General features: G+C 43.1%; 1 protein-coding gene across 1 annotated transcript; it reads left to right on the top strand.

Moving 5' to 3' along the window:
* The first annotated feature begins 729 nt into the window (after positions 1-729).
* LOC135506450 (5-hydroxytryptamine receptor 4-like) lies at positions 730-1,824 on the top strand. The gene has a single exon (XM_064925836.1). The coding sequence runs from the start codon at positions 730-732 to the stop codon at positions 1,822-1,824; it is 1,095 nt and encodes a 364-aa protein (XP_064781908.1).
* Positions 1,825-11,347: the final 9,523 nt, after the last annotated feature.

The following is an 11,347-nucleotide window of genomic DNA, read 5'->3' as shown; positions in this document are numbered from 1 at the left end:
AAAATGACTTTGCCACAAGCAGCACTGCAGATATTGAGATGAGTGAGATTCAAGACTTCGCTCTCTGTGCGTGTATCTGTCCATGTGCATGGGCTCGCTTCATGCTGTTCATACCGTGGTAGCCATGGCACCAAAACAGAAGAGAAGTTGTGCCTCGCGCTTTGACGCTCTTAGTTGTTGCGGAAAATGACCCACTGAATTGATGCATTTAATTAATTAAGTTGTATATAAAAAAAGGAATAATTCCTATTAAATAGCAAAGGCGCATTACATGGGGCTAATCATGCCAGTGTGAGCATGTTTACTGGGATGTGTCTCGCTGTTTGATTGTTTCTGATAAGATTTGCCAACATCGTTCATTTGTCATTTCCTTTGTGCTGGGGAGGCTTGTAGATAAATGAGAGAGAGCGTCTGGTTTTCCTCAGATAGATCACCAGGGAGATTGCCGTCTAGATAGGAACCCGAACCCGGCACCAGCTATTAGTTTCTTCTGCCAGGCTAAAAACACACAATTTAAGGTTTAACTAACGATGAAGTGCCTCGGAGAGGGATGGATTAAGCAGAACCAACATAATTCTGGGTGGTTTGTTTGTGTTGGTAAGATTGTTTGAGCATACGGAATGCTCACAGGGGCGGGTATTTTCTGTTTTGTCTGACCATACTGCTAAATCTTGCCAAAACGTTCACATCATGGATGTTGTGTGTATTTTGACAGAACAAGACCAAGCCATGGATAATACCAGTTTGGGATGGCCCGAGGATCTGGATGGTGATGCCAACCTTTCTTCTCTCCATGGCAACCTGAAGAACTTCTGCGCTACGTCATCGAGGCACCAGGCATCCCGGGTAATCCTGTATGCCTTCTTTACGGCAGGCATCTTGTGCACGGTGGTGGGCAACTTCCTGGTGGTCTTGGCCATCGCTTACTACAAGCAGCTGCAGTCGCCCACCAACTCGTTCGTCATGTCCTTGGCGGTGGCCGACTGCCTGGTGGGGTTGGTGGTCATGCCCTACAGCATGGTGCGTACCGTGGAGGGCTGCTGGCTCTTCGGCGCCCTCTTCTGCCGGGTCCACTCCAGCCTGGACGTCATGCTGTGCACCGCATCCATCTTCCACCTCAGCTGCATTGCCTTCGACCGCTATTATGCCGTGTGTAACCCCTTGGTCTACCACCTGAAAATGTCCCAGGGCCGGGTAGCCTTCCTGATCGTGGTCTGTTGGGCCGTCCCGTTACTCATCTCCTTCGGTCCCATCATGCTGGGCCTCCACAAGGCCGGGGTGAACATGGTGCCCATGCCGCCCGAGGACGCCTGCGTCTTCCTGGTCAACCGTGTCTATGCCGTCATGGCCTCCCTGGTGGCCTTCTACCTGCCCATGGGTGTCATGCTGGCGGCCTACTGGAAGATCTACAAGGCGGCCAAGCGGCAGGCCATGCAGATCAGCGCCATGGAGAGCCAGTTTTCGGCCGGGGTGGGCAAGGACTCCAGCAAGAAGCAGAGGCACCGCAACGCCATGAGGAGGGAGAGGAAGGCAGCTAAGACCCTGGGGATCATCATGGGGGTCTTTCTACTCTTCTGGCTTCCCTTCTTCACTGTCAACATCGTGGATCCCTTCATCGACTACAGCACAGCGGTGGAGGTGTGGGAGTTTTTCCTGTGGCTGGGGTATGTTAACTCATCGCTTAACCCATTCTTGTATGGGTTCTTCAATAGATCATTCCGTAGGGCGTTTATGATGATTATGGGATGTCGGATATGTCTGTCGAGCTCCTCACCGGGTATGGACTTATCAAAAGAGAGCAACGAACGCAAGGTCAACCAATAGGAGAGTAGAATTGTAACACTCCACACCTGGACGTGGCATCAACCTATCACATGCCAAGAAAGAGGTCAACGGGACACACAGACAACCAATAGGAGATTGGAGACTTTTAAAATACTTCAATACCGGCTAATTGTGTATAGGTAGAGGACAATTTAAGGGATGAAGTTGTTATTGTTATATTAGAGAGAATTGAGCCACTGACTGATGAAGGAATTGACATTTAAAACAATATGTGCATTTCTGAGGGACAAAACTGAAATAAACCCAAAATTGAACTGCAAAACACTCAAATCACAGGGTGCAATTAAACATTGTATTTTGGTAGCAGTTATACATAAAAAAAGAGAGAAAGAAATACATTTAAGAAATAAAGAAGTGAATACTCTTCAGCAAATGTTGTTCTAGTTTATAAATAAATACAATGTCTGGCTCTTCTTTTGCATTTCTGAAAACCTCAGCAATCCAAAATATATTGTCATGTCTGCTTGTCTGTATTGGTTACTTGATTAAGTGTTTGGATTTTCTATGATGATTGACGTCATTATAATATATAATGATGTACACAACCAAGGTTATTGTAGTTTTTGATATTTTTCTTGTATTTCTATTCGTTTTTTGATTTTTGTTTTGAATTCAGTTTAGTTTCAGTTAGCTGAGGTGATTTGGTCAAGTGTGAAATGCTCTATCTAGAAACAATTGATCCTTGACTGAACACTCAACTTGATTACCATCCAAAAATAACTTTACAAATTAAAAATATACACTTACAGTTTTACCACAGATTTCCACAGTAGTTTCTTTTGTGTAACACAGCTTTGGGCCAACAGTTTTTTTTGGTTCCCTCCCAAGTTTCCATTAGCTCAAAAAACCTCAGTGGGAATCTGTGTTAAAATGTATTTGTAAAATAATTTTGGGCTGATATGAAAGTAGAATTTCTGAAGTTTCCGTATTGAATGCAGTGATTATCAACTTGTAGGCACAGCGTCTGTACAGTTGTACATATAGGCCCCTCTGTGTTCAATTGTTCAAATTAGAACCCCATTGCTGTATATCCCTGGGTTCTTGAGAGCTAAGGTTAGGCGAAGTTTAAATTATAAAGTCAATCTTAATGTAACCTTGTCCCCAGGCTATTGCTCACAGCGCATATACAGTAAGCCTGGTACAATAACGATTCAAAGCTACCCTTAGTGGGGCTGACCATAGAATTCTATGGGATTGACCTTGAGTAAAGTATTTGTCATCATCAAATCACACAACTGCGAGGCATGGCTTTGCGCTTGTGCTAGTGTCCCGGGGAGGGCTAGGGGGAAAGTGTTGTGGGAGATGATTGGTTGCTAACGAAGGCCAAATTTGACATGTTTGTTCACCAGTCTCTTCGCACATTTGGGATTTATCTTAATGTGACTTGGATTTGAAAGGAATAGCGCCGAGACTGGTGCAAAAAAATATGGTGATTTTCATATGAGAATAATTCAAGTTAGCCACCTAGATGTTTTTTGATCTTTTAGTAGGTGATCGCTAGTGACAGTGATGCACAAGCTAGGCCTTTTTGAAACATCGCCATCTCCTGGCCACATTAACGCGCCAGATTCAGTTGCTTGAAAATGATCAAAAAAGCTTGAAAACCCCATTTAGAATTTTGGCCAAATTTGAACTAAAACTAAAACTAAACATAATTCATGCTGGGTTTTATTTTATTTTAAATCAAATGGGCTAGACAATCTGGACCCTCTCTTTCTAAAATGATCCGCAGCCATTGTTGCAAACCCTATTACCAGTCTGTTCAACCTCTCTTTTGTATCGTCCGGCATCCCTAAAGATTGGAAATCTGCCGCGGTCATCTCCCTCTTCAATGGGGGTGACACTCAAGATACAAACTGTTACAGACCTATATCCATCCTGCCCTGCCTTTCTAAAGTCTTCGAAAGCCAAGTTAATAAACAGATCACTGATCATTTCGAATCCCACCGTACCTTCTTTGCTGTGCAATCCGGTTTCCGAGCTGGTCACGGGTGCACCTCAGCCACGCTCAATGTATTAAACGATAGCATAACCGCCATCGATAAAAGACAGTACTGTGCAGCCATCTTCATCGACCTGGCCAAGGCTTTCGACTCTGTCAATCACCGTATTCTTATCGGCAGACTCAACAGGTTTCTCAAATTACTGCTTCGCCTGGTTCACCAACTACTTCTCAAATAGAGTTCAGTGTGTCAATACGGAGGGCCTGTTGTACCCCATAGGACCTCTGGCAGTCTCTATGGGGTACCACAGGGTTCAATCCTCGGGCCAACCCTTTTCTCTGAATATATAAACAATGCTGCTCTTGCTGCGGGTGATTCACTGATCCACCTCTACGCAGACGGCACCATTCGGTATACATCTGGCCCTTCTTTGGACACTGTGTTAACAAACCTCCAACGAGCTTCAATGCCATACAACACTCCTTCCGTGGCCTTCAACTGCTCTTAAACGCTAGTAAAACTAAATGCATACTTTTCAACCAATCGCTGCCCGCACCCGTCCGCCCTTCCAGCATCACTATTCTGGACAGTTCTGAGTTAGAATATGTGGAGAACTACAAATACCTAGGTGTCTGGCTAGGCTGTAAACTCTCCTTCCAGACTCATATTAAACATCTCCAATCCAAAATGAAATCTAGAATCGGCTTCCTATTTCACAAAAAATCCTCCTTCACTCCAAACATATCCTCGTAAAACTGACTATCCTACCGATCCTCAACTTTGGCGATGTCATTTACAAAATAGCCTCCAACACTCTACTCAGTAAACTGGATGTAGTCTATCACAGTGCCATCCATTTTGTCACCATTGCCCCATATACCACCCATCACTGCGACCTGTATGCTCTCGTCGGCTGGCCCTCGCTACATATTCGTCGCCAGACCCACTGGCTCCTGGTCATCTTTCAGTCTTTGCTAGGTAAAGCTCTGCCTTATCTTAGCTCACTGGTCACCATAACAACACCCACCCGTAGCACGCGCTCCAGCAGGTATATCTCACTGATCATCCCCAAAGCCAATACCCACTTTGGCCACCTTTCCTTCCAGTTCTCTGCTGCCAATGACTGGAACGAATTGCAAAAATTGCTTAAGTTGACTTATATCTCCCTCACTAACTTCAAACATCAGCTATCTGAGCATCTAACCGATCGCTGCAGCTGTACACAGCCCATCTGTAAATAGCCCATCCAATCTACGTACCTCATCCCCATATTGTTTGTATTAACTTTTTTGCTCTTTGGACACCAGTATTTCTACTTGCACATCATCATCTGCACATCTATCACTCCAGTGTTAATTTTCTGAATTGTAATTACTTCGCTACTATGGCCTATTTTATTGCCTTACCTCCTCACGCCATTTGCACACACTGTATATAGACTTTTTTTCTATTGGGTTATTGACTGTGCATTTGTTTATTCCATGTGTAACTCTGTGTTGTTTTTGTTGTCTCGCACTGCTTTGCTTTATCTTGGGCAGGTTGCCTTTGTAAATGAGAACTTGTTCTCAACTGGCCTACCTGGTTAAATGAAGGTGAAATAAAAAAATACATTTAAAAAATGTTTGTTTTGGAGTCAAAGATAATAGTATAGTATAGTTTTAGTTTATTCAAAGATGTTTGTTAATTATTTTATTTCAGTTTACTAAGTCTTTTTTTTCATGATTGGTTTTCGTTTCAGTTTTTGTTTTTGTTTACTATAATAACCTTGTACACAACTCTGATGAACGTTTTAATCGTCTTATATAGTCACCTTATATTGAGGATACTGTCCACACTGTTTGCATAGAGTTCTTCTCACTGCCGACTATCGTGTTGATTAGAGAAGAGAGAAGCACACAGAAGTAATTTGGCGCAACTAGTTTATAATAAGAGGATGGTCTCTCTATGACTTGGCCATGAATGTGCGATGTGTCCCCTGCCAAGTGTGGACCCATTACTAACTTGTTTCAAATTGATTGCTGTAATAAAGCAGTATGCACAGACACACACACACATGCACTCACGCATGCACACACACACACACACACACACGGTATAAACACTTGGGTTTAGATTGCCTCTCAGGACATATTTGTTCAAGGAAATAGCCGGGGCGAAAATAGAATCTGAAATATGGTTATGTTTTGATTAAATGGTGCTTATGAAATGATTACTCCCTGTGACTGGATAGACAGGGTCAAGCACTGGCACCAGCCAGTCTGGCCATGCCAAATAAGAATAATAAGGGAGAAGATGGACTTCAGGTCCATGCCAAGGAGAGAGAAGGAGAGTGGGAGAAGAGGAGAGAGAGAGGGGACAGGGGAAAAGGAGAGAACAAGTAAGAGAATGAGAGGGTGTAAGTGAATAACAATGTGAAGAATGAAAAGAGGGAATAGAACGAGATGAGAAAGGAAATTCCACCTGTGTACTTCTATGTACTTTGTCCAAAAACACATCTCCCAAACATTCTCTCTATTCTAACAAAGTGAGTCTCCACTTTCTTTTAGAGACCAGATGAACCACAACTAAATCAGATCCTGGCCAACATTGGAAACAGCCAAGAAAAAATATATCCTTCAAGCAGAATACTGAGTGATATCATTTTGGGAAATTTAGTTGAATTTTCAAGATATATATTTATGGCAGAACCAGGGGGAGTGGAGAGACAGATTGTGACTTGAAGCATAGCTTTGTCATGCTGAGTGCTTTCTGTTTACGCCCAGAGAGATTCACATCTCACACACACCTCAGGTGGATTAGTCATCTGGAGGTGCAACAGGAAGAACCCATGCACACACATGCACACACACACACACACACACATGCACACAGGCACATCACACACACATATTTCAGATTTGCTTCTCAATCCTTCATCTGTGGCAAAGAGTCTTGAGATCTGGCTCGTGTGAGGGAGACAAGAAGAATAGGAATACACATTTCCCATGTTAACCAATACAGAACCTGACGTGTAACTCCATATGGTTTACCTTCTCACTAGAAAATGATCAAACCGTTCCATTATTCTAATGTTTCTTCCTATAACTTGCCCTAAAAAGGACCCTACCCTATTTCATCACAGCGGAAAGCCTTTGAGAGGCGTTAAAACACGTGTTCTCCTGGACTTCCCAATCTGCCCTTGCTTGGATGATTATTGTGATAACAACAGTTCTCCCTGCATGGGATTGGTGATTTGTAAGAGGAAAAGGAAAATGAAACTTCTCTCCCTGTGAAAGGTTATATAGGCTGTTTGATGAGTATGGCGGATATGTTCTCACAGATCATAGAGCATCATTTGTTATGGCTGTTTTAGTCTGCAAGAAACATCAAAACAAGCTCTGATGGGGGATGAACCTCATAGACTGGGTAATAGTTTATGTTATAACACAGTAGGTTACCACCCTACAGCTGTGTTGCACCAGTTAAGTTAGTCAGTAAAGTCACATGTAAATCGTACTAAATCCTTAGGGATTACTAGTGAGATTATAATGAGTGGTTTACTGCATTTGGTTACACCATGGACATGTACAGTGCATTTGGAAAGTATCCAGACACCTTGATTTTTTCCACTTGTTTGTTACGTTACAACCTTCATCTAAAATGTATTTAATTGCCCCCCCCCATCAATCTACACACAATGCCCCATAACGAAAACGCAAAAACGGCAGAAATATATACATATATATTTGAAATGTAATTTGATTTCACTAGGCAAGTCAGTTAAGAACAAATTCTTATTTACAATGACAGCCTATCCCTAGCCGACTCCAAATCACGGCTGGATGTGATTCAGCCGGGATATATCACATTTACATAAGTATTCAGACCCTTTACTTACTCAGTACTTTGTTGAATCACCTTTGGCAGCGATTACAGTCTTGGGTCTTCTTGGGTATGACGCTACAAGCTTGGCACACCTGTATTTGGGGAGTTTCTCCCATTCTTCTCTGCAGATCCTCTCAAGCTCTGTCAGGTTGGATGGGGAGTGTTGCTGCACAGCTATTTTCAGGTCTCTCCAGAGATGTTCAATCAGGTTCAAGTCTGAGCTCTGGGCCACTCAAGCTGGGCCACTCAAGGACATTCAGAGACTTGTCCAAAGCCACTCATGCATTGTCTTGGCTGTGCATTTAGGGTCATTGACCTGTTGGAAGGTGAACCATCACCCCCACGCTCAGGTCCTGAGCGCTCCGGAGCAGGTTTTCATCAAGGATTTCTCTGTACTTTATTCAGTGTGTATTTCCCTCAATTCTAACTAGTCTCCCAGACCCTGCCACTGAAAAACATCCCCACCGCATGATGCTGCCACCACCATGCTTCACTGTAGGGATGGTGCCAGGTTTCCTCCAGACGGTGTTCAGTCCAAAGAGTTCAATCTTGGTTGCATCAGACCAAATATTAGTGTTTCTCATGGTCTGAGAGTCCTTTAGGTGCATTTTGGCAAACTCCATGTGCCTTTTACTGAGGAGTGGCTTCCGTCTGGCCACTCTCCATCAAGGCCTGATTGGTGGAGTGCTGCAGAGATGGTTGCCTTTCTGGAAGGTTCTTCCATTTCCACAGAAACTCTGAAGCTCTGTCAGAGTGACCATCAGGTTCTTGGTCACCTCCCTGACCAAAGCCCTTCTCCCCCGATTGCTCAGTTAGGCTGGGCGACCAGCTCTAGGAATATACTTGGTGGTTCCAAAATTCATCCATTTGGATGAAGGATGGAAGCCGCTGTGTTCTTAGGGACCTTAAATGCTGCAGAAATGTTTTGGTACCCTTCCCCAGATCTGTGCCTCGACATAATCCTGTCTCTGCGCTCTGAGGAAAATTCCTTCAACCTTATGGCTTGTTTTTTGCTCTCACATGCAATGTCAACTGTGCGACCTTATATAGACAGGTGTGCGCCTTTCCAAATCATGTCCAATCAATTTAATTACCACAGGTGGAATCGAATCAAGTTGTAGAAACATCTCAAGTATGATCAATGTAAACAGGATGCACCTGAGCTCAATTTCGAGTCTCATTGTGATGGGTTCGGATTTCTAAACGTTGAATATTATTCATCATTAGTTATGCTAGAGACATGAGGGGTGCCATAGTCTTGGGTCTCCACCAGAAGTTAGTGGTTATCTGTTGGAGGAGGGTATATGGTGGGTGCAATTAAGCTTGGAATGTACTGAGTGCAGGGAAAACGATCAAAGGTGGCAGTCATTGATAACGGGAGAGATCCATTGATTAGTGGTGAAGGGGCCGAGGTCAGGTCAGGTCACGTTAAGGGAGAAGGAACAGTTTATTGCCCGTATCACTTAGTTGCCTGCCTAGCAAAACAAGATGAAACGTTTAATGAGAAGGAGGAGACTCCACACAAAGTGGGGTATTTATACCACCACTGGTGGAACCATGTCTTTGTCGGTACAGCTGTTCGATCCTCTGGGATGAATTACCTTGGTTTAAGCTTTCACAGTGTCCGTCGAGGTCTTACTCTGATAATTAGAATCTAACAATAGCAAAGGGTATGGAATACTTATGTAAATAGAGTACTTCTGTTTTTATTTGTAATACATTTGCACAAATGTCTAACACCTCTTTTTCGCTTTTCCAATATGGGGTATTGTGTGTAGATTGATGACGATTATTATTATTTTTTAAATCCATTTTAGAATAAGGCTGTAATGTAACAAAATGTGGGGAAAGGGAAGGGGTCTGAATACTTTCCGAATGCACAATGTCGTAACTACAGTAGTAATGTATTATTAGTGTTAGTTGTAGTTAGTGTTAGTAGTGTAGGCAATTGTTTACTAAAAATAGTATGCCGTTGTGATAACGTAGCCAATCAGTAATCAGAAGAAGACTCCTATTACCATGTTTACCAGGCAGCTAGCAAGCTATCTAGTTAGTTAGTTAGTTATTTTTATTATTATTATATTATTATTATTTAGTTAGCGAGTTCAGCTAGCTAGCTGACATTTATAACCAGTCAGGGAAAAAATTGGAGAACAGATGGTTTGAAAACAGAATTATGTCATTCTTTCAAGGCTGTGTGTGTGATTCAGTGTGGGACAAACTAAAATGTGTGCGTGTGTGCATTAGTGTGTGCGTGCCTTTGTGCATACGCGTGCAACAAAAGCCTGCACCCTCAGCTACAGTACCACACCTCCCCACGAGACAAACAAGCCACAGCTGAGACGGATTAGGGTCTGGCCGTTAGCTTGTTAGCCGGTCAATACCTTTCAGGGGTGTAGATCTCACTCTACCAGCTAGGCAGAGCAGTACAGTGAAGGTCAGTCTATGGTGAGCGGAAGTCCATGATTCTCACTGTTGTGCTTTGTTAATGTTACTTGCTACTAATACGCTTTTTGTTTTGATGTTTAAAAGTGGAACTCTGTAGAGCTCTGACAGAGCTCGGTTTTGTTTTGCTTTGTTCAAAATGTTTGCTAACTCAGGTGGATGTCCAACTTTTTCCAAAGCAGTGGTCCAAAGAACTGCAGACTGCCTTGAAAGGCCACGTTTTAGCTGGGGGTTCAAATTCTATTCAAAAGCCTTCTTGTTTGCACCGCGCTCCTTTTCCTGTGGCTTATCCCCTTACTTTCCTGGGAGCCACTGCTGCCTATGCTTGACCACCAGACAGTGGCAAAACCCTTGCACTGTCACAGGCCATTGATTTGGATACAAAGTAACCCTGGCAATCCTGTCGTCATTCCTGCAGAGATATTCACCTACATATGAAGTATGTCATGGCACCTTACAAAAAAAGATTGTAGTTTTGAATCTGCAGTAATACTGCAGTCGACTGTGGTATTTTGGACACAGTAATTGCAGCATACTGCAGTTATACTGCACTCCAACTACAGTTACAGTGTAGTGTACTGCAGTTATACTGCACTCTGACTGCAATTAAGGGATGCGGTGATAGAGCTGGCAGGGCTAAAGCTGTGTTTGTCAGACCATGAGACATCCCGAAAATTGGTCTTCTCACAAAATCGTCTGTAGTCTCCGAACGGTTTGGCTTACAAACTATTATGACCCCTCTATGGAGAGACGAGACTCTCACAAACACAAAGGTTTTGGTCTATGACTTCCACAGTCAGAAGACTCGCCAACTTCTGTTTGTAGTGTCTAAACCGCTTGGGCTACACACTAATATGAACCCTCTGTGCAAAGGTGAGACTGTCAGGAACATGTACAGTACCAGTCATAAAATTGGACACACCTGCTCATTCAAGGGTCTTTCTTTATTTTTATTATTTTCTACATGTTAGAATAATTGTTCATACATCAAAACCATGAAATAACACATACAGAATCATGTAGTAACCAAAAAAGCGTTAAACAAATCAAAATACATTTTAGATTTGAGTCTTCAAAATAGCCACCTTTGCCTTGATGACAGCTTTGCACACTCTTGGCATTCTCTCAACCAGCTTCATCTAGAATGCTTTTTCCAACTGTCTTGAAGAAGTTCCCACTTATGCTTAGCACTTGTTGGCTGCTTTTCCTTCACTTTTCTGTCCAACTCATCCCAAACCATCTCAATTGGG

The sequence above is a fragment of the Oncorhynchus masou genome, chromosome 20, assembly GCF_036934945.1.
Source record: "Oncorhynchus masou masou isolate Uvic2021 chromosome 20, UVic_Omas_1.1, whole genome shotgun sequence".
Lineage (NCBI taxonomy): Eukaryota > Metazoa > Chordata > Actinopteri > Salmoniformes > Salmonidae > Oncorhynchus > Oncorhynchus masou.
This window is presented reverse-complemented; position numbering and strand designations above follow the sequence as displayed.